Raw genomic sequence first — 23,914 nt, 5'->3', positions numbered from 1 at the left:
TCTTGTGCAGGGATGCACTTGTGGCCACCCTGCTGCACCTTCCAGAACCTCATGGAGCTCTGGATCCACCATCTATGAGTGTAACTTTCTTTGACCCTATTTTTAGTTTGGTTTATGCCACGTGTCTGGGTCATGAACTCTCCAGCCTGTGGAATTTAGTGAGCACGTCCCCATTCACTTCATCAGTTATGATTTTATTAATTCACTCTTCACCTAGCTCAGGGGCTGCTTAGAATCTTTAAAAGAAATTGTTGTCTGTTCTCACGAGATGCCCGTCTTCCTCCTGACGGTCGTGGCTGAACTTGCTTGGGTCCTTTCTGTCTTGTCCTCCTTCAGACACCGTGCTTGGGACCACACTGTCCTCTGTAGAGCGGCATCCCTGGCCGTGGCTGCGTGGTCTCGGCTGGGGCCTCTTGGCCCGAGAAGCAGGCACGGGGCCGTCTGTAGGGCAGCCTGCAGCGCCTCTGGTGTTTTTCTGAGAAGAGCAGGTCACGGAGCCCACTGGCGTTAGGTCACATGGTTCTTCGTGAGATACCCACATTGTTCTCACAATGCAGCATCTCCTATGGGTCCACAGGCCCTTATCTGAAGCTCTCGTGGGCAGGTGTTTTAGAATTCACAGGGCTCCACATTTCAGAAAGGTGATACGGTATACAGTTGGTACCTAGGCGTGTGATAGGGTGCACATCACCTGTGTGTAACGTGCACGTGGATGATTTCACATCCCCAGGGGATCTGGGGCAGCACCCTGGAATCAAACTCCTGAATACTGTCTTACTGAAAAGTATGAATATGTATACAAAATGGGATAAATAAAAATTGTAGATAGTTTGACATCCACTCAAGAGCTGGTCATGTTGCCAAACAAGGCTGCCACAAACTTTATACCAAAAAAAAAGTCTTTTGTTCTAGAGCTTTCTCGATTCGGGGACTGTGTGCCTAGGATTGCTCCCAGTAATGCAGAGCAAATGCTCCCAGGTGTCCTTCCATGGGGAGATGAGGTGCCCTGAGGCGGTCTTTTCTCAGCAGGGGGGTTGCCCTCCACGGGAGCTCCTCACTTGGGAGGGGAGGTGCGCTGGGCCCTGTAACAGGGCCCCGGGTCGAGCTGGAGGGGAGCCTGGTGGGCAGGAGGTGGCCACAGGGAAGTGGGTCTGCTGAGCTGTTCCCACCTGTGCAGACGAGGAAGCGTGTAGAGACCAGTGGGTCTGTGCTGTCACTTCCAGAAAGGCCTAGAGACTTGGCGGGGGCTGGGCATCCTGGGAGCTCTCTGACCTACCCCAGGGGGTGGGCAGCAAAGGGCTGGTCCGGGCAGAGCTGGGAATGTGGCTGAGCAGACGGCGGGGCCCCCGGGAGGCAGCAGCGTCCTGTGGGAGAGGCCCCGGGAGGTGGCCCGGGGCAGCGACCTGTCCCGTCTCCCCCTAAGTAAAGCCTGCCTTCCCGTTGGCAGGTCTGCCGCCGCCTCAATGGGGTGCGGTTCACCAGCTGCAAGAGCGCCAAGGACCGCACGGCCATGTCGGTGACACTGGAGCAGTGCCTGATCCTGCAGCACGAGCACGGCATGGCCCCGCAGGTCTTCACGCAGGCCCTGGAGTGCATGCGCAGGTGAGTCCCCCGGGCCCGGCGGCCGCGCTCTAGTTTGGCTTTGGAAAATTCCTCCACGTCTGCCGAGTCAAACTCCAGGCCCATCACATCCAGTGTCCTCTTGAGTCAGGGGGGGAAAAGAGCCGGCGCTGTGTCTGAGTGGGACCGCACTGAAGCGGGCGAGCCGAGGCAGCGGGGAGGGAGGTGGTGAGCTCGGAGGCGGCCGTGTGGCTGCCCTTTGGTGCCCGGTGTGCCCCGGCCACTCATCTTGCTGTGGGTGCGACTCAGAGCCCGGGCATCCCAGCAGGCCCCGGCTGTTCCCATCCCACGTTGTCTCTTTTCAAACCGAGGGGAGACCGAGCGTCCGCAGGCTGCGCCGGTTGGCTCCGCTTCTCCCAGTGGTGGGCTGGGTTTGCTTTCACGAGCCCAGTGTCCAGTGTTTCCTGGCAGCAGCCCCTCCCCTGTCCCCGTGCCGTGGCCACCTTGCCCTAATGATGTTCTGATTCCGAGGCAGCAGGCGTGTTTGCAGGATGAAACCAGGGACTAAAACTCTGTGCGCTGCCGAGCGATGCCTTGTTTCCGGCACTGCCGGGGAGCACCTCCCCTCACATACCAAAAGAAAGGATAAGAAACCTGCTCCTCCTGTCTTCTTCCATGTGGCCGCCAATGCTGTTCTAGTCTCGTTTCCAAGTCACTTCTACTGAGTGTTCTGTACCATTTGTCCTCTCACCAAATTCTTCAAAGCATTCAATTCTCTTATCCTTTCTGTATGTCTCTGCCGTTTCACCTTCTCACAGTCTTACACGAAAGCGATGCCTGAGCGCCTACCTCTTGACAGTAGCGTTTTGTAGAACTGGAACCATTTGTTCCTGTTTGGTCTTTCCAAGTTCACCCAAACCTCGTGACCTCAGGGCTGCCTGTTGATGCACTTTTAGAAAGTTCACACTCTCCCTGCCTCGGCCTCAGGGAGGCGGTGGGGTCTCAGCGTCCCTGGTGCGGTCAGCTGCGAGGTGGAGGGGAGGACCGCGCTGGTGAGACGCAGGCCGCCGGCCGCAGAGAGACGAGAAAAATGGAGGGACACAGCTCTAGCTGTGGGGCAGATACTAGGATGAGGTCCGTGCCGTAGGCGCGCGTCAGGCGTACAGTTGGTACCCCTCTATCCAGTCTTGTCTTCGTGAACACATTCGATGTGTTTGTTCTGACTGCGTCTGAGCACAAAGGTCTGGTGAGACCAGGGAGCAGGTGGCTCCTTAGACACACGGGCGGCCCCATCTGCTGGCCTGCAGCCCGCCAAGGGGCTATGGGCAGTTACCCACACGTGCACAGGTGAACTGGGAGGCTTACAACACACGAGGCACGCTCACAACTTTGATCACGTGGGTTTCCTTGTAGGAAAATCAGAAAATCCACATAAGCCCCTACCCCAGTGACTCCCACACCAGCCCATAGCCCACAGGACAATTCTCCGTATTCCTGCTACTACAAGGAACACTGCTAACATCCTGATGCATGTTCAGATACATACGTATGAGTGTGAGTGTGCTTAACCCACACATTGGTCAACTTACCCAGTCCCTGAATAGTACACAAAACATATGCACAAACAGATGCAGTTAGATGTGTAATTCTGCCCACTGTTTTAGTCTACTGTTCTCACTTAACTGTCTTGTGAGCTTTTTTTCAGGTTAATGAATGTGGGCCTTATCATGTTTAGCACACCATAATTTATCCAATTTGCTGTCCTTGAATCTTTAAGCTGTGTACAGTGTGCCAGCACTTTAAATAAGGGTGCAGTGAATACCCTTGTGTTTTCTCCTACCCACGTCTGCCCTGTTGATTCCTTAGGTTAAAGAGTGTACACCCTTGTAAGGCCTTTAATACAAATTGACAGGTTGTTCCCATACCAGTCGCACCCAGTGTCCCGGGGGCCTGCCCACCCACCCTCTGGGTAATCATCCTGCCACTGCTCTGAGCGCTCTGAGCCTGGGAAGTCGGCCTTGCTTTCCTACATTACGGCAGGGACCCCGGGATCCTGAGTAGGGAAGGACCCTCCTCCCACGGGACGGGCATCATTCCCTTGGCCTCCCTCTGCTTCTCTGAAACCCCCATCTGCCTCCAATCATGGATGTCTTTTTAAAGTTTATTTAGGTTTTTCTGAATTTTCTAAAACCTCTGCCGTGAACATATGTTACCTTAATAATCGTTGAAGAAGTTATTCAAAACCAAAGCAAAGCTCGATGCCACCTCGCCTCTGCCGCCCTCGGGATCCTCAGAGCACCAGCCCCGGGTGCCGTGCTCGCCACCCTTGTCCACCCGACCTCATGCATTTGTTTCCATGTGACACTGTTACCCGCCCCCCCGCCCCCACTTCTCTGCTTTTTGGATTATCCCGTGTGGGGAAGACGTGTCAGCTCATAGGCTGCAGGCCCCAGGTGGCTGGTCGGTAGCTGGTGTTTCTGGCTGCGGCGTGGCCAGGAGCCACGGGGCAGCCCGGAGCCCTAAGGAGGCAGCAGGCGGTTTGGCCATGCCCTGCGGTGGTTCTCTTGCTTTCTGGCTTGCGTCTTGCCCCACGGAGGAGCAGAGCACGCAGGCAGCGGGGTGGGGCGGCTGGGGGCAGGTGGGCTGGGGGAGGGGCAGGGCTGACACTCAGCTGTCTTGTGTCCTGGAGGCCCCGGGTGAGCACTGGCCAGTGCGGTGCTAGCAAGTGCTTGACAGCCAGCTCTCTCCAAAAACAAAAACAAAACCTGATCTGTCTGGTTTGCCAATTTCTGTGGCATAAACACTCCCGCCAGCGCCTGTTTGAGGCTGCCGAGCAACACCACGGACCAGGGAGCTGGGAAGAGATGCGCACGCTTGGCTTTTGCCGTCGGAGCCCATTCCAGCTCCCTGCTGGTGGTGCCCCTCCGTCCCCAGTGCAGGGACCGAAACACAACAGTGGGCCTTCCTAAGTAGCCCCAGTGGCCCCCGAGACTGCCCTGGCCGGGGTCGTGACCCCGTGATCAGTGCTCGTGGCAGGAGAAGCGTCCCCCCGTGAGAATGGCACATCCAGGGTCCTCCGGGAGCCTCACCTCAGCACATTTCTTCGGTAGCACCAAAGGGGGACAGACCCCCAGTTTCCAGTGAGCTGGGTTGGACTCCATTCTTGGTAGACCCCATCTCACAGAATGGTGACTCGGAATGGTAGCTCACACCCTGCCGCTGTGCAGCCTAAAAGCCAAGGCGAGTCTGGTGAGGGCTCTGCCTGCAGTTGATACTGAAGGGAAACGGTTATCGTGTGAGCGTCTAATCAGGAGGCAGCTTTGGCGAAATAAGTTGCACCACCTGCCGCTCAGGCACCTGTGAGAAGGTCAAACGCCCCGATGGTTCTTCATGTTCAGCTTGCTCTTTGGAGTCCACGTCTGGCCGCATGTGCGAGCATGGCAGGGCAGCATGGTGTGTGCTTGGCAGCCGAGGGTGTGAACATGGAAAACCATTTAGTCGGCCTACACGTGTTTGTTTTCAGTAGATTACAGTATTTTCTTCTTATTTTCCCTTCTCTTTCTCTCCTGTTTTTCTTGTAACTGCTCGTTTTGTTTTGGTATCCCTTTTACACCCTTTTCTGCATATCATCTTTTTCTTTGTGTTGTGGCTTCATTCCATGTTTTTTTAAATCTTATCTTTTGGTTCTCCTCTTTTTTCCCCACACTTTTGAGAAAATCCATTGCATGTATCTCTCCTTTTCCTTTATTTTCTTTCCCTTTTTCTTTTCCTTTCTCCCAACCTTCTTCCTTTTCACAGCATTGGAACACGGGAGGTAGTCACCCAGAAGAACTTGAGCGGCCTGGTGCCCATCCGAGACTTAAGACTAGACCCCAGCCTCCTCTGTTCCGTCCCTTTACTAGCTCTGAGCCCCAATTTACTGATTGCGTGGCTCTTCCTGAGCGTAGCATACCTGGTGGCCAAATTGCGTTGCAAATGAATATCGTTATGAGAAATTAACAAATCACCAAAAAAAAGTGCCAGACATGTCCAGCCACCGTGTACCCGACTGGACAGAAGGAGCGTGTCAGAGCATGGTCCGCCGAGATGTATTTCATGCCTTACAGTTTGACATTTTGTTGTTCTGAATTGTAAACACCTGCCAAATTATTTCACCAAGAGGATGTGTTCGTTTAAATTCTGTAGAGTTTTCAGTGCTTGTAACATGTTCTTACAGAGCTCTGTTACTGCTTTGTTTAGCTGGCCTGGAATTACTTGTACCAAATCTCTTACCTTCTGATGTAAAACTATTTATTACCTGTATTATCTCTTGTGCCCTGTTTCCTAGAGAGAGGAATTCTGTCAGGAAAGAATTTGTATATTTGATACTATTCTTTAAATGTACTGCTAACCTTTCCTTTCCTTTTGAAGAGAAATGAAAAGTGTAGATGCTTTCTAACTGGCTCATCTAGATAAACCTATTTAATAGGACATGTACTTTCTGCTTTCATTTCAAAGCGTAGTCCCTGAAATTATAGTAGCAAACAGTTTGCAGAATTATAACATTTCCTTGCTTATTTCCAAGTTGGGATGACACAAAGCTGTGAGGACGGTAGCTCATCGTATCAAGTCAGGCACATAAAAATAACATATTGCACGTGACTTTAGAATTACTCTTCTAAATCTCTGTCATTAAACTGGTCCAGGAACAAATGCACAGAGTAGCAAAAGGCCGTTGAAGTTATAGATACATTTATTTTTCTTGAACTAGCATTTTTCATCAAAAAAAAAAAAAACCTGCTGCTTTAATTCCAGATTCAAGTCCAGATACCTTTTCTCTCTTACAAATCAAATATGGTTAATTATGAAAAAAATCAAAATTTACCAAAAAATAAGGTCCACTTTTGGGCAGTTGTGCCAGATGGAGGTGTGAGAGAGAAAAGGTCACTTTGGTTTCTGTTCTTATCGCTCTTAATTTTAACACGGCAACGTCTGTAAAATGGGAGGATTTGTAACCTTAACATTCCTGTGTGGAAAACGGTGGCTAGACACCTCTGAAGGCAGCAGAGTAGATGACAGGGAACCCCACAGACCCTGCATAAGAAACGGGCGGTGGCTTCTCTGTTTTCCAGCTCCGATTATGTTGTGCTTCTGTTTTGGCCTCCAGCTGGCTTTCCCATATATTGCATTTTATGGAAGTGGATTTCTTTTCACCACTCTAGAAACACTGGAGTGAATTTAGAGAAGCTGGCTTTTCCAGAAACTTTACCCCCAGCCATGCACACAAACCCAGTCCACCACAAAATCTGGCCTCTCCATTCCCTCCCCCAGACTTCCAGAACTGACTCTGGGGTTTCTCTGGTTTGGCCTCAGATCTGAGTTTGGGTTCCGGGAACTGTAGAGGCAGTTACGACTGCAGAAGCAGTGGGGGACAGAGGGCAGGTGCAGACTTTAAATTCTAAGATGAAGGGGCATCCTCCTCCCCGCTGTGTCCTAGACCTGAGCACTGGGGGAGCCTAGGGCAGCTGAGTCCACTCTCCTCACAAGTGCAGTGTGGTCGCTCTGTCTTTTCTAGAATGAGGTGGCTGCTCTGTGGCGCAGCTCCAGACATCTGTCAGGAGGGAGTCTCTCTTCAGATGCCAAGTGACTGGTGGTGTTGAGTTGTAGCAACATGACACTAGTCACAGGTGAGGTCCTGCCAGCCTGTGACTCTTGTGGAGAGGTGTGTCCACCACTTCTCCTCCTCCACATCAAGGTGTACAAGTCGACTTTCTGAGACCATCTCGTTCCTTTATTGGAAAGAGGGCAGGCAGGGCCTACGGTTCACGTTCCATAGCTCCTAGCCTGTTCTGGGTAAAGCACTCCTGCCGCCCCCGGGGTGACACATGCTGTGCCCGCCTCCAGGCTGGCAGAGACCATGCGCAGATGAGGGAGGCCCTTCTGACCCCACAGAGTGTCCCCTCCTCTTCCCGGGTGCCACCGCCCGCCCAGCAAATGGGGGCCGCGGCCAGCTAGACAAGCGCCCCCCCCCCCGGCACCCCCCGCGGGGCCTCACGGACATCATGGCCTGTCCCCAGCTGTCTGCCCCCGGCTGTCATGGTGCCCACCAGGCCTTCCTATAGGCTTGGCTGCTAAGATAAGAGAGAAATGGATGGAAGGAGAGGGGCTAAGATTCTTGGGTTTTCTCTTCAGGGGTGGGTCAGGAGGTAGTACGTTCTAACTGCAGTCACGAGGTGAGATGGAGACAGCGCACCACGAGATCAGACGAGGCTGGGGGTGGTGGTGGTGCTTTAGAATATCTGAGCAAGGAAGCTCAGCGTGCCTTTGAGCTGAGTTTTCATGTCGCCAAGGCCTTACGAAGTCAGGCTAAATATATATTTGAAATCTTTCCTGCTTTAGTAAGTAACAGGCAGGATAAAACAAAGATGGGAAGATGATTCAAGAAAGGGGAGTCACTGATACTTGGTGAAGGTTTTCAGTTGCTTTTGAGCTAATGCTAGCGCTGAGGCAGTGTCAGCGCAGGTGACTAGATGTTCAGGGTCACCAAGACACTCGTGTCCAGATGAGTTCTGAAGGGGAAGATCCCCTCCAGAAAGGAAAAACAGAGCTGTCACTAAAATTAGTTGCCACTTGGGGTTTCAATTTTAATTTTTTGTTTTAAAAAATAGATGTCCTTGAAATAATTTATCGATATAATAAAAAAAATCATGTAGCTTTGAAATAATTAAATCCCTCTTTCTAAAAATCTATCCAAGGCCACCTCGGTGTGTACTATAGACTCCTAAAAATAATGCAGCTGTTGTGAGGGATCAGAGTATTCTGCCTTAGGACGCAGGCTGGCCCCTGCGGCAGGAAACACCAGTTACCACAGCTCGGGCTTGCCTCTCTCCACAACTCAGGCCCCAGCCCCAGGCTGGAGCTTGTCTAAACACTGGGTGATAGAGTCAGCGTGTGATCAGCCTCATTAGTCAGATTTTGTAAACTCAGTCCAAATTCAAACATTTGAGGGAAAATAAGCACAATTTAAAAATAAAGTGTAATCTTGACTGTAATTTCATGTGTAGTATATATTCAGCCAGCTAAACCAGTAATCAGCCTCTTTAACATGTAAATAAAAAGGTAACGTCACAGTTCACAAATTCTTCTTCTTCGTTCCTCAAAGCAGTTTGACATTTACTACTGATAGGTAGTTTTTGAAAAGTGTGTACCTTTCTTTGTAAATGGAGAAGCCATATCTGAAATAGTCCAATAATGTAAGAGCTTCCAAAGATTAAAGAAGCACCTATATAGCTTCTGCTTTAAACGGAGTATTTTTATCTGATTATTGGATGTTAGACCCACACAGTCTTTACTTACTCTAGGGCTCCCTGCTCGTATGGCCTAGGCGCTCAGTGAGGATGACACACACGTAGCTGAGGGCTTTGAGGCTCTCGTGACAAGAAAGCATATCTGAGTTACTAAATTACTTAATATAACAAGCAGGTGGATACTTTTCTAAAATACCCGAGTTTATCTTCTGAATAAAATCACTGTCTTACCAAAAATATTTTTCATGTTCTTGATAATGAGATTGTCATTTTCACTTTAAAAGGCTTGAGCAATTGCCACTGATATTTTTTTAAAATGCATGACATAATGGACTTCAGACAACTTGAAATATTTTTTTTAAATCACTGTTTCTTGGTAACTGCAAATTTTACATCTCATAAAGGGGATTTTGTACTAAATTTAATAATTAGTTGATTTAACTGCTAGTCTTAGAATAATATAAAACTATGAACTTACACTGTGCTATATAGGAAGTCATTCCTATTTAGAATCACTTTTGCCTGTGAATCTCATGTCTATCGGAACGTTTCCCAGAGAGCTCCCCTGAGGCTCCCATTCGGGAATGTGAGGCCTGCCTGACAGCTCATCCTCCTGTTGAGCATTTGCTTTGCCCACTGGGTTGCCAATGACAACCCTTGATCAATGCAGCAGCGGAAGAGGCTGGTGGCAGGTTCTCTAGGGCAGGGCCCCTGTGGGCTCTCACTGGCTCAGTGGCACTCCTGAGAGAGGTGACCACGAGGTCAGCTCACCTGGAGAAGGTGACCTCGGTGGGGTCACTTCTTCACGACGCCCCAGCGCTGAGAGCCATGTAGCCATCGCACAGCCCGCGGCACTGCTGTGTGCCCGGGACAGCTGTCTCCCAGGTTGAGACAGCATGTGACAGCCACCTTCTTAGCCAGATGGTTTTGCTACATGTTGAATTCTGCAAGGAAAATCAGCATGTTCAATTGGAGACGGTTAACAGCTGTTGCTAATATAGAAAAATGCAGCTTTTTAAAGACTTTTGGTAAGAGTAGCACTTTTTCCACTTAAATTGCTATGTGACAGAACCTCTGAACCACTAGTTAGGATAGACCCCTCAGATAACCAGACACGAAATACATGAAACCATTACCTTAAAAAAAAAAAAGGTTGTCCTCCACTTCGATACAGTGCTGCTTTTGGAAATGCAAACCTCGCAGTCCCATACAGCCTGTGTCCATCTCTGTGCTTCTTAATTGCCTTGTTCAGAAACCCGCCATCTTACGTGTGTATTGTCGTAAATGAGTCTGGCATCCATTTAAATTAATCAACCTTTCTTTTAATGCTATGAAAATAATCAGTTCATTTCATCTGAGTTTAAGTCTTTTCTTTTTTCCTTTTTTACTGCTGTCATTTCTTGTGCTTGTTTTTTCCCCAGTGAGGGTTGTCGAAGAGAAAATACAATGAAGAATGTTGGAAGTCGCAAATATGCGTTTAATTCCCTGCAGCTGAAGGCTTTCCCCAAGCATTACAGGCCTCCTGAAGGGACTTACGGAAAAGTTGAAACATGAACACACGGTTTCCTCTAATTAGCTGTTATGTAATAAATGTGGGTACCCTCTAGTGTCATATATGAATTCTTCAAGAAGACCTGAAGGATTGGTTTTTACTTTTATGTTTTTAAAACTATTTCACTAAAGAGTCTATAGAGCATGTTTTTTGCGTTGGAATCCATAGCAGGTAATGTTGGGCTCACTAGTGTGGAGAGTTAACAACTGCCCATTTAAACAGCCTTCAGCCATAACCACACAGGTATCAACAGTTACCTGTATGAATCAAGCCAGGTGCGTCTGAAATGCTAAGACTTTCTAAAACACCCACTTAGGCAGCTGCTCACCTAACTTATTTTTTTACTGAGTAACTCAAAATTGAGCATTGATTTACAATCTACTTTTTAAAAATCTCCATGTAAAACAGTAAATAATAGTTTAAATGATTGGATCCCGGGCAGACCACTAAATGTTAAATGTTAAGGGAAGTTTTGGGGAAAGACGCTCGCTCTGTCTCATGCGGCCAGGGCGAGTGCTTCTGGTGCATCAGCCTGCCTGTAACAGCACGGGTGGAACCAGGAGTTGAAGTAAAGGCTGATAAATCAGCCTGAGATAAGACTTATTAGAAGACAATACCTGCAAAGCCGCCTGCACAGTAGGGGCCACCCCTGTCCCTTAAAGAACAGGGTGTCTGCTCGAGGGCATGAGGCCAGCCGGCTCCTGTTGCCTTATGCCCCGTGTGTAGTCCACGGCCCCAGGGCACGTCTCCCCTTCTTCCCCAGGTCAGGACCTCGCACGTGGTATTGTCTGATGCCTCGCAGTCAACAATGGGGGATTTTGCATAGAGACAGTGGAAGCCTAAATATTTTCAAAATTGGTGTCCTCTGGTGGGTTTCCCAATTTTTTGTCTTCTAGAAGACAATACAATCATGTTTGAATGTCTGATGAAAGTGTCTTTTAGGTCTGCAATAATTGTTACTACTCATTCTGTTATGTAAGATGGCTGTTGAGAAAGTTGAGATATCTCCTAAAATGAGATTTTGAAAGGGATTAATGGACCATAAAACTTAGGAATTTCATAGAAAATTATGTCTGGTCATCTATTATAAGATGATGATGAGTCATCTGCACATAGCAGAGTTTTTTCTTAGTTTATATGTTTTTATCAATTGTTTTTATCATTATGTTTACATGTTATTTAAAAGGCTGTAAAAGAAATGTATGTGGCACATATTCATGATACTGATCCTAATGACTTGTGAACCCTTAGGAAGTTCCTTTACCTAAAATTCTAAATGCTATTCTTTGGGCTCCTCTAGAAATGCCACTTGGAAACACGTAACAGGCCTGGGCCTGGGGAGCTGAAGCACAGGCAAGACCACCCCTTGGCAGGGACAGAGGGTGGGCATCAGGTAAGGGTGGAACCAGGTGACCTTTCAGATCCTTTCCTCCTCAGAAGTCAGTGCACACCTGGAGCCTGCTGTCTCCTGACGCCCACTGGTGAGTGTGAACTGGTGTGGAGGGTGAGTCAGTGAGGGACCCTTGGTGCTCACCAACCCCTGCACAGCTGGGTTCACTGTGGAGGGCGGAGGTGGAGAAACGTGTCCCGCAAGCCCACTGCACAGGTGGCAGCAGGTGGTGTCAGATTCTCCTGCTGTGTCGATCCATGTGCAGAGACAGCTTCCAGTATGGCTGATTTAGTCTTTCACCTCCACCATTTCATTTAATTTGTCATTTTCTAGTATCTATATATTTCCATCTTTACTCATTTTAACATCATTTTTTAAAACTCCCTTGTATTTTTAATGTTACTCATACAACTTTCAGATTTTTTTTTTTTTTTTGGTCTGAAGAGCATTACCTGCATTTACCAAAAGGGAATATAGCAAATGTTGTCATCTGTTAGCAGTTTTGCATGTGGCACCTTTATGTGAGTATTTTCCTAATTTTGGCTTCATGTTGGATCACCATAAAAGTCGAAGACTTGGCTAATCACGTAGAAAATATTCAGGTTTCAGTATTCCACCTGAGCGTTACTCCCCCGCTCCTGTGCGGTAGTCAGTCTCACGGCGGCGCTGCACGATTACAAAGCTCGCTGAGTGGGGGCCACATTGCCCATCGTGGTGGCTGCAGGTACCCAGGTCACACGGGAGCTTTGAGTTTTCAGTTGGAGAAGGAAGGCAGTTGTGCAGGTTCCCGTAAAATAGAGGTTCCATCAAGTGCTCCTTATATAAGGCACCCATTTAAAAAGAAACGTTGAGACACTGAAAGCTCAGATGTGACGTGGATTCTGTGAAAGCGTCTGCAGCACAGTTGCCTTTGGTTTCCTTTAAAAACGTACAAATACTGTATAATAAGTTTTGTCCCTACACAATTGTATTTGCCAGGCTTAGTGCATTAAGGTACTTTTATTTATTTGTTTTGGACAGTATTAATATATATAAACATATAGTTACCGTTTTATATATTCTTAGCTCATTCAAAGCCATGTATGCTGTAAATGTGCTAGTCTTTAGAATGACAATAAACAACGAACGAGATCATTAAACCTGGTCTGCCTGATTCATTCGGATACATTAGGAGGACTGGTTCTGTGGCCGGCATCTGGCTGGACCATCTGGCTGGACTGCTGGGCATTGCATTGAGTGCTCAGTGTTTGTAAACATGAGACATTTCTGTTTTATAATCCTGTTTTCACTTAGTTGGAAGTAGAGGGCAGTGAGGTGTGGGATTCAGCTTCAGACAGATTCGGATCCCTATCCTGTTCTGCCTTTCACTGGCTGGTGACTTTGAGCAGCTTGCTTGCCCTCTCTGAGCCTCCCTCCATGTGCTGAGTATGAAGTTGCTGCTTTTGCCCTTGGGCCCAGTGCACATCAGATTTTGCGTACACGCTGTAAGAGTGAAGTTCCTCCTGTCTCCCCCAGCCCTGTGGAGATGCTGCAGTTAAGCCTTCAAAGCCAAATGCTCTGGGAGCTCCTCTTCTCAAATACAGACCCCCAGGCTGGGGAGCCTGACATGGGGCTCAGAACTCTCACTCCTGTGGGGGAACCTCTGCCATATAATTACTCTCCAGTTTGGAGGTCACCCACCCCCTCCCAGGGGTATGGGATTTGACTGTACTGCGAGTGTGCCCTTCTTACTGTCTCGTTGTGGTTCCTTCTTTACGTCTTTGGTTACAGAATATCTTTTTTGGTAGGTTCTTACCTTTCTTATCGATGGCTGTTCAGCAGTTAGTTGTGATTTTGGTGTGCTCACGAGAGGAGGTGAGCTCAAGGTCCTTCTACTCTGCCATCTTGTCCCAGGAACCGAGGAAATTTTAATCCAGGGTCATTGTGCTCTCCAGATCATCGACCATGACCCACAGTGAGTATCAGAGAAAAATCCCCTTATGCCTCCAGCAGGAGAGAAGGAACCACTCGTGAGATCTGCGTGCTAAGTGTGGACACAGTGGGCAGTGTGAGATGATTGGCATCAAACGTTCCTGAGTGTTCGCTGCTGCTCATACCCTCCCACGTCCGTAAGTGTGGGTGGTGTCAACTCTGTGGGTTGCCTGGCCACCCGTTGTGTGACTTGCTGAAATGTCACTCCGTGAATGGTCTGATTCTTCATTATGTTGCATCTTGTGCTCGGCACACGTGCCTAGGGATCTCCCTTGGATAAATTCCTAGCAGAAATGTACAACTAAAGGATAATTTCAATGTTCTGAAATTTTTGAACTTTTAATACTACCAGAGTACTCCCATAAGCTACCACCTGGAGCACCACCTGCCTTTCCCTTTCTCATCGGAGCTGGGACGGCACCTTGTTTCACTTCCATTCCTTTGATTACTCTGAAACTGAACATCTTTTATACTTGTATTTGTGCTTCTACTTTTGTGACTTCGAGTGTACATCTTTTTCATATGACTAAGTGTTTTTAATACACAGTCTGTTCACTCTGTCACATTTTGTGGTCTTTTTAAACCTACTTGTCAGCTGTCTTTTCGTTTTGTTGATGGTAGGTAGGGGGTCTACAGAGTGAAAAAATCTTATGTGGTGATATACACCTGTCTTTTTCTTTTTGCTGTTTGTTGTGAAATTGGGTCCTGGCTTCCCCACTGGAGGTGACAGAGCTGGCCCCCCATCCTTGTCCATGAGAGGGTGTCATGCTGTGCCCTTGCTGAGGGACAGCACCGCACTTGGCACCTTGCACATGCTTGGTTTAATTCCATTTATGGTTCCTGCCTTTGCTGATACTGAGGTTACTTAAAAAATATTCACCTGTTCTTATTATTTCTAGTACTTACATGGTTTTACATTTAGAACAATTCATCGGGAATTATTTTTGGCATAAGGCACATGTTGTAGTGTTTGCTACGGTCAGCACGGCTCCCTCCTCTAAGCCAGCCCGAATGTTGCTCCTTTAAAGATATAAGCAAGGGGAGACGTTTCAGGACACTGGCCACCGTCACCGTGCACTTCCTCCTGCCCCTCCTCGATGCCATCCTGGGTTTCCGTTCCAGCCTGTTAGTGGGTGACTTGGTTCAACCTGGCTGCTTGGTTCTAGGGGCGGTGACTGCAGAGGTTCTGATTGGAAGAAGGTAAGGGGGGCTGGTGGTTGGAGTTTCCCCATTTGTAATTTTGCTGAGGACAAAAATGATCAGCTGTTCAAAGGGCCGTTACGTTTGTAACTTCCTTACAGGCTGTTCTAACGGGTCTCCCCTCTTTTTAAAAAATTTTTTATTGATGTATAGTTGATTCACAATGTTGTGTTAGTTTCTGGTATACAGCAAAGTGATTCAGTCATATATATGTATACATATTCTTTTCCATTATAGATTTTTACAAGTTACTGAATATAGTTCGCTGTGGCATACAGTAGGACCTTGTTGTTTATTTTATATATAGTAATGTGTATATTATTTTATATATAGTAATGTGTAATTACTATATGTGTAATTACTAATTACACATATAGTGTTAATTACTAATATAAAGTAATGTGTATAAACTCCTAATTTATCCCTCTCCCCCCTTCCCCTATGATAACCATGGGTTTTCTGTCTGTGAGTCTGTTTCTGTTTTGTAAATAAGTTCACTTGTATCATATTGTATATTCCACACATAAGTGATATCATATATTTGTCTTTCTCTGACTTACTTCAGTCAGTATGACAACCTCTAGGTCCCTCCATGTTGCTGCAGATGGCATTAGTTCGTTCTTTTTTATGGCTGAGTAGTATTCCTTTGTGTATACATGTGCCACATCTTCTTTATCCATTCCTCTGTCGATGGACACTTGGGTTGCCTCCATGTCCTGGCTATTGTGAATAGTGCTGCTGTGAACACTAGGGTGCATGTGTCCTTTTGAATTAGCATTTTCTCCAGGTACACGCCCAGGAGTGGGACTACTGGACGACGTGGTAACTCCATTTTTAGTTGAGGGACCCCCCCCACACCGTGTCCACAGCGCCGGGTTCCATTCCCCTGAGCCCCTTCCTGAAACAGCAAACAGCAAGGTGGAACCAGTTTTGAAGTTTTCTTGCAAGATCGTCCTCAGCCTGATGTGTTCCTATGCTGCCGTCACAAGGTGGACCTTCGGGCACAGGGCCACCCCTTAGTCACAGGACAGAGCTTCTGGCATTGCCGTCTTTTCTGGCCTGGAGAGTGCCAGGAGCCTGGGCCAGTAGAAGGGCCTGGCCTCAGGTCTGGACATCCTGTTGTGCTCTGGGCGTGGGCCCTTCCAGGACCAGCACCTTCGAGCAAGCCCTTGTGAAACTCTCTACTTGCAGATGGACAAACTCTTCCCTTACAAGCCTCTATGAAGAGTTGACTTTTCAGGAAGTTGCAGTGCAGGTGCTGCTCTGCAGCGTATGAAACCCTAGTCCAGAAACAAAAGGTTCCCTGGAAGGGGACAGCTCAGGGCGCCTGACCTGCCCTACATGCTCATGAGGGTTGCCCAGAGGGAGGGCAGAGCTGCCTCACAGGTATTGATTACCTTTACACTTTTAAATGTACCTTCCTCTCAAAGGCCCTTTCCAAAAAAGTAGAAAGTAATTAAATTTACAGTGGCTAAAATCCAGTATTTGAGAACAGGAAGGAAAATAGAAATGAAAGTGAAATAGGGGTGTATGTCAACCCAAAAGATTTTTCATTCCCACGAGCACGAAGCAGCACAGGCACTGGCAGGGGGAGAAGTGACAGGAGAGATGGAAACTTCTGTTTAGCACACTCCATGCTCCCACAGGATTCTGGAAGCAGAACAGCACTGGCCAGAACTGACAGTCCAGCGCCTTGTTTACGCTGACCGTGGGCAGTGACACCAGCACAGCAGATGTCAGCCTACAACGTGTCTGGAAGCCAAATGTTGACTTTTAGGTGGAGGGTGCAGGTGGGTTCTGTGCCGTGCTCTGAACTGCAGCAGGGCCCTGTGAGTGGGCGTACACAGGTGCCCCCCGCCCCCAGCCGTGGCCACCAGGGAAACTGCCCCAGTCTCAAGTTACAACTCTATCCTGTGCTGCCCAGGGGAGAATGCCCCTCCCCAGTCTATGCTGAGATTTGGCAAACGGGTAATAACTTTGTCTTTTTTTTTTTTTTTGCGGTACATGGGCCTCTCACTGTTGTGGCCTCTCCCGTTGCGGAGCACAGGCTCCGGACGCGCAGGCTCAGCGGCCATGGCTCACGGGCCCAGCTGCTCGGCAGCATGTGGGATCCTCCTGGACCGGGGCACGAACCCGTGTTCCCTGCATCAGCAGGTAGACTCCCAACCGCTGCACCACCAGGGAAGCCCTAACTTTGTCTTCTTTTTATTACAGTTATCACTACCCAAGCTCCGACACAGATTCCTGAGAGGGTGGGAACAGAATATCTGCACTCCAAATCCCTCCTCAGACCCCTTTTGTGCTTCAGCACTACTTTGCAATGACTCTTCCTGCACCAGGCTTCCAGTGGGCCTTTTCAGCCAGTCCAGGCAGGTCTGCATTCAATTATAAATCTTTATGGTGCTGTCAGTCTCGGTTGTACCATTTAACAAAAAACAGCCAGGTTGGAGAGGACAGGAAGTGTGCTTGTTTCCAGAGCGAGGAAGAACACAGCTGCATTTAGAGATGGATGTAGAGGCATATGGCAGCTCATCACTTCCTCCCTGCTGCCCGCCCTGCCCTTGGCTTCTGTGGTTTTCCCTTCCTGGTCTCTCACTCTGCCTCTTCACTCTGATTGGCTTGTTGTCCTCCATCCACCACTAGCACTGTGGTGGTCCCTAGGTTTCTGTCCATAATTTCCTTCTATCGTACTTCATATGCTTTTCCTGAAATACCTTATTAGTCATTCATATAGAATAAACTACCACTCAATTGCTAATGACTACCAAATTTCCAGATCCATCTAAACATCCAACCATATCTCAGCCATTCTACTTGAGTGTCTTGGTGTCTCAAACATAGCATGTCAACACCAAACTCATGCATTCTCCCCCCCCCCCCCCCCCCCCCCCCCCCCCGCCAGCTGGCTGAGCTCTCCTCTGATAAATGACCTCACCTTCCACCCTGGGGTCACCTTCCCTCCCCTCCACATCCCATCAGCCACTAAGATCATATCTCTTCAACCCATTCCATAATTTCCATCCACACACTCACAGCCCTGGTCCACATCCACACTCCCTCTCATCTGGACCACCTCCCCATAGCTTTCTTATTCCTCCTTCAAGGCCCATCTCAGGCATGCCCTCTTCTATGGCGATTTCTCTCCACAAAATGAGCTGGCCCTTAAAAAAAAAATGTCCTCAATCAGCCTTGACTATATGCGTATTGTATTATGCGTCTCTCATTCATCATGTTACTTACCTTTTACTTTGCCCAGCAAGTGCAATGCCTGCCACACAGGAGCTATTCAAAAAAGCTCACCGAATGAAAAGATTTTTCTTTTGATGTTCAGTTGAAATCTTATTTCAGCACTAGACTATTGCTTTTCTCTGTATATAATCAGTTATTCTAAACACATTATAAGGAGCCAAATTCAACAGGCTCAAGGGAGAAGGCAAAGTTAATAGTATAGTGTGGCAAACACCAGGACAGTGGTTTTCTCTTGGGGGTGAGCAGGCAGGTCTCTGAGGAATGTTAAGCATTACAGAGGGTTCAGACAATATTCTGTTGATCTGGATGATAGTTACATGGTGATCTACTTTATAGTTAACTGGCAACATTATAAAAACACTATATTGGGACCAACCTCACACACCAGTGGGCAGGCACAAAAATTCTGCAGGCCAAAAGGCAGTGGCACAATATATTTAAAGTAATAAAAGGGAAAAACCTACAACCAATAATCTACCCAGCAAAGCTTTCATTCTGATTGATGGAGAGATCAAAAGTTTTACAGACAAGAGCTAAAAGAGTTAGCTCCAAAAAAACAGCTTTACAAGAAATATTAAAGGAACTTCTCTAAGCAGAAAAGGCCATTACTAGAAACATGAGAATCAGGAAAGGACAAAGCTCATTGCTAAAGATAAATATACAGTGAAGGTAGTAAATTAACCATGTACAAAGCTAGTAGAAGGTTAAAAGAAAAAAAGTCATCGACATCTTCTTTAAGTAGTTAATAGATACACAAAGCTGTAAAATATGACATGAAAACCAGTAAGTGTTGAGGGAGGGGAGCAAAAACGCAGGGTTGTTAAAATGCATTTCATGTTAAGAGATTAGCAACTTAAAATAATCATTATATATACATGTGTGTTTGTATATATAGAGAGCTATACATAAACCTCATGGTAACTACAAGCCAAAAGTCAATAATAGATGCACACGCAAAAAAGAGAACGGACTCCAAACATAACTGAAGATAGTCATCAAATCACAAGGGAAGAGAACAAAAGAAGAAAGGAACAAAAAAGAACTACAAAAACAACCCCCAATTAACAAAACAGCAATAAGTACATATCTATCAATAATTACTTTAAATGTAAATGAGCTAAATGCTCCAATCAAAAGACACAGCGTAGCTGAATGGATAGAAAAACAAGACCCATATATATGAGGCCTACCAGACTTACTTCGATCTAAAGACACACAGACAGAAAGGGGATAGAAAAAGGTACTCCCTGCAAATGGAAATCACAACAAAGTTGGGGTAGCAATATTAGACCAAAAACAAAAAAAAACCACCTTTAAAACAAAAACCCACCTTTAAAACAAAGACTATATAAAGAGACAAAGAAGGACATTATATAATGACCAAGCCATCAAGATATAACAATTGTAAATATATATGCACCCCACACAGGAGTACCTAAATACATAAAGCATATACTAACAGATAAAAAGGTACAAACCACCAGTAACACAGTAGCAGCAGGGGACTTTTAACACCCCACCTACATCAATGGACAGGTCATCCAGAAAGAAAATCAATAAGAAAACACTGTGGCCTTAAATGACAAATTAGACCAGATGGACTTAATATATATAGAACATTCCATCCAGGAGAAAGGAAAATGCATTCTTTTCAAGCACACATGGAACATTTTTCAGGATAGATCACATGCTAGGCAATAAAGCCTCAGCATATTTAAGAAAATTGAAATCATCAAACATCTTTTTTGACCACAATGCTATCAGACTAGAAATCAACTACAAGAAACACAAACGTGGAAGCTAAACAATATGCAACTAAACAACCAATGGATCACTGAAGAAATCAAAGAGGAAATCAAAAGATACCTGAAGACAAATGAAAAGAAAAACACAATGATCCAAAATCTATGGGACCCAGCAAAAGGAGTTCTAAGAAGTTTATAGCAACAGCTTAAAAATAAAAATTAAAAAATCCCAACAAACAAAAGCCCAGGAGCAGATGGCTTCACAGGTAAATTCTACCAAACATTTAGAGAAGAGTTAACACTTATCCTTCTCAAACTATTCCAAAATATTGTAAAGGAAGGAGTGTTTCCAAACTCATTTTAGGAGGCCAGCATCACCCTGATACCATAAGCAGACAAAGATATCACAAAAAAGAAAATTACAGGCCAATATCACTGATGAACACAGATATAAAAATCCTCAACAAAATATTAGCAAACTGAATTCAACAATACATTAAAAAGATCATACAACATGATCAACTGGAGTTAATCTCCGGGAGGCAAGGATGGTTCATTATCTGCAAATCAACCAATGTGATATATATACCACATTAACAAACTGAAGAATAAAAATCATATAATCAAAAAACAAAACAACAAAAAAATCATATGATCATCTCAATACATGCAAAAAAGCTTTTAACAAAATTCAACAACCATTTATAACTCTCCAGAAAGTGGCTATAGAGGGAACATACCTCAACATAATAAAGGCCATATATAAGCCCACAGCTAACATCACACTCAACAGTGAAAAGCTAAAAACATTTCCTTTAAGATCAGAAACAAGACAAGAATGCCCACTTGCCACTTTTATTCAAAATAGTGTTGGAAGTCTTAGCCACAGAAATCAGACAAGAAACAGAAATAAAAGGAGATTAAATTGGAAAGGAAGAAATAAAACTGTCCCTGCTTGCAGATGACATGATACTATACGAAGAAAATCCTCAAGACGCCACCAAAAATCTACTAGAGATCATCAATGAATTCAGTAAAGTTGCAGGATACAAAATTAATATACAGGAATATGTTGCATTTCTATACACTAACAATGAACTTTCAGAATGAGAAATTGGGAAAACAACCCCATTTACCACTGCATCAAAAAGAATAAAATACCTAACAATAAATCTAACTAAGGAGATCAAAGACCTTTACTCGGAAAACTGTGAGACAGTGATAAAAAAATTGAAGATGACAGATGGAACGATACATTGTACCATGTTCATGGACTGGAAGAATCAGTATTGTTAAAATGACCATACTACCAAAGGCAAGCTATAGATTCAGTGGAATCCTTATCAAAATACCAATGGCATTTTTCAAAGAACCACAACAAATAATTCTAAACTTTGTATGGAAACACGAAGACCCCAAATAGCCAAAGCAATCTTCAAAAAGAAGAACATAGCTGGAGTTATCATCCTCCATGACTTTGGACTATACTACAAAGCTATAGTCATCAAACCAGTATGGTACTGGCACAAAAACAGACACCACAGCACAGTGGAACAGAATAGACAGCCCAGAAATAAACCCACACACTTATGGTCAATTAACCTATGACAGAGGAGGCAAGATATACAAATGGGGAAAAGACAGTCTCTTCAATAAGCGGTGCTAGGAAAACTGGACAGCGACATGTAAAAGAATGAAATCAGAACATTTTCTCTCACCACATACAAAAAATAAACTTAAAGTGGATTAAAAACCTAAGTGTAAGACTGGAAACCATAAAAAAAATCCTAGAAGAAAAAACATAGAACACTGATAAATTGTAGCAATTTTTTAGATCTGTCTCCTAAGGCAAAGAAAACAAAAGCAAAAATAAATGGGATCTAATTAAACTTAAAAGCTTTTGTAGAGCAAAGGAAACCACTGACAGAATGAAAAGACAGCCTACTGAGAGAAAATATTTGAAAATGATATGACCAATCAGGGGTTGATATCCAAAATATATAAAGAGCTCATACAGTTCAATATAAAAAAAAAAAACCTGATTTTAAAATGGGCAGAAAACCTGAAAAGATATTTTTCCAAAGACAACATACAGATGGCCAACAGGCATATGAAAATCACTAATATCACTAATCATCAGAGAAATGCCAATCAAAACCACAACAAGATATCACCTCACACCTGTCAAAATGGCTATCATCAAAAAGAACACCAATAACAAATGTTGGTGAGGATGTGGAAAAAAGGGAGCCTGTGTACTCTGTTGGTGGGAATGTAAATTGGTGCAGTCACTATGGAAACAGTATGGATATTCCTCAAAAAACTAAAACTAGAACTACTGTATGAGCCAGTAATTCTGCTCCTGGGTATATAGCCAAAGAAAATGAAAACACTAATTTGAAAAGATTAATATGCCCCAATGTTCACAGCAGCATTATTTACAATAGCCAACATATGGAAGCAACCTCAACAGATATGTGGATAAAGATGTGGTGTGTATATATATATATATGTACACACACACACACACACACACAGACACACACACACAGACACACACACTAGACTACTACTCAGCCATAAAAAAGAATGAAACTTTGCCATTTGCAACAATGTAGACAGACCTGGAGGGCATCATGCTTAGTGAAATAAGACAAAGACAAAAACTATTTATCACTTATATCTGTAATCTAAAAAATAAAACGAATATAACAAAACAACCAGACTCACAGATATAACAGAGAACAAATTAGTGGTTACTACAGGTTACTAGAGGGAAGGGGGGAGGGGCAAGACATGGGTACAGGATTAAGAAGTACAAACTACTATGTATAAAACAAACTACAAAAATATATTGTACAGCACAGAAAATATAGCCAATATTTTATAACTTTAAATGGATTATAATCTAAAAAAATTTTGAATCACTGTGTTGTACACTTGAAACTAACATTGTAAATCAACTATGCCTCAATGAAAAAAACAATACCCTATGTACCTTCCTGTTATATTTAACAATAAAAATTACATGTTAATCCATCATTCAATGAAAATTCTGAAAAGAAAATTTAAAAAGCATTTCCACTTACAACAGAGTCAAAAAGAATAAGATAATTAGGAATAAACCTAACCACAGACACAAAAGTCTAACATACTGAAAACTACAAAAAGTTGCTGAAAAAAATTAAAGAAGACACCAATAAATGGAACGAAATCCCCTATGAATGGATTGGAAGAATTTATATTGTTAAGATGCCAATACTATCCAAAGTGTACAGATTCAACATACTCCCTGTCAAAATCCCATTGGTGTTTTTTGCAGAAACAGAAAAATCCATTCTAAAATTCATATGGAATCTCAAGGGACTCTGAATAGCCAAAACAATCTTGAAAAAGAACAAAGTTGGAGGTCTAGTACTTCCTGATTTCAAAACTTAATAGAAAACGACAGTAATTAAAACAGTGTGGCAGGGCTTCCCTGGTGGCACAGTGGTTGAGAGTCCGCCTGCCGATGTAGTGGACACGGGTTCGTATGCCGGTCCGGGAAGATCCCACATACCGCAGAGCAGCTGGGCCTGTGAGCCATGGCCGCTGAGCCTGCGCATCTGGAGCCTGTGCTCCGCAACGGGAGAAAGCCACAACAGTTAGAGGCCCGTGTACTGCAAAAAACAAACAAACAAACAAAAACAAAACAGTGGGGCACTGGCTTAAAGACAGACACATAGTGCAGTGGAATAAAAAGGCCAGAAATAAACCCTGGTATAGATGGGCAAATAATTTTAAACAACGCAGAAGACCATTCAATGAGGAAAGGACGATCTTCTCAGCAGGATTGGGAAAACTGGATATCCACATGCAAAAGACTGAAATTGGACCCTTACCTTATATCAACTCAAATTGGAACAAAGACCTAAACATAAGAAGTAAAACAATACAGATCCTAGGAGAAAACTTAGGGGAA

The 23,914-nt window shown here is 45.2% G+C and overlaps 2 protein-coding genes across 10 annotated transcripts in view; one reads left to right on the top strand and one right to left on the bottom strand.

Moving 5' to 3' along the window:
• Window positions 1-23,914, bottom strand: part of MGAT4A (alpha-1,3-mannosyl-glycoprotein 4-beta-N-acetylglucosaminyltransferase A) — a 504,464-nt gene that overhangs the window by 346,433 nt on the left and 134,117 nt on the right. The window lies entirely within an intron of this gene.
• INPP4A (inositol polyphosphate-4-phosphatase type I A) overlaps window positions 1-23,914 on the top strand; it is a 148,741-nt gene that overhangs the window by 118,267 nt on the left and 6,560 nt on the right. For 4 of the 9 annotated variants that reach the window (XM_067704218.1, XM_067704222.1, XM_067704221.1 and 1 more), the window contains 2 exons: window positions 1,448-1,602; window positions 5,359-12,927. In XM_067704218.1, the coding sequence (XP_067560319.1) occupies window positions 1,448-1,602; window positions 5,359-5,539 (336 nt within the window). In that variant the 3' untranslated portion in view covers window positions 5,540-12,927. Of the gene's footprint in view, window positions 1-1,447; window positions 1,603-5,358; window positions 12,928-17,173; window positions 17,333-23,914 lie in introns of those variants that run through there. The other 5 variants (XM_067704220.1, XM_067704224.1, XM_067704223.1 and 2 more) reach the window with 3 other exon arrangements.

This window comes from Pseudorca crassidens, chromosome 14, assembly GCF_039906515.1.
Source record: "Pseudorca crassidens isolate mPseCra1 chromosome 14, mPseCra1.hap1, whole genome shotgun sequence".
Lineage (NCBI taxonomy): Eukaryota > Metazoa > Chordata > Mammalia > Artiodactyla > Delphinidae > Pseudorca > Pseudorca crassidens.
The sequence above is the reverse complement of the archived record's forward strand: the minus strand, read 5'-3'. Positions and strand labels throughout refer to the sequence as shown.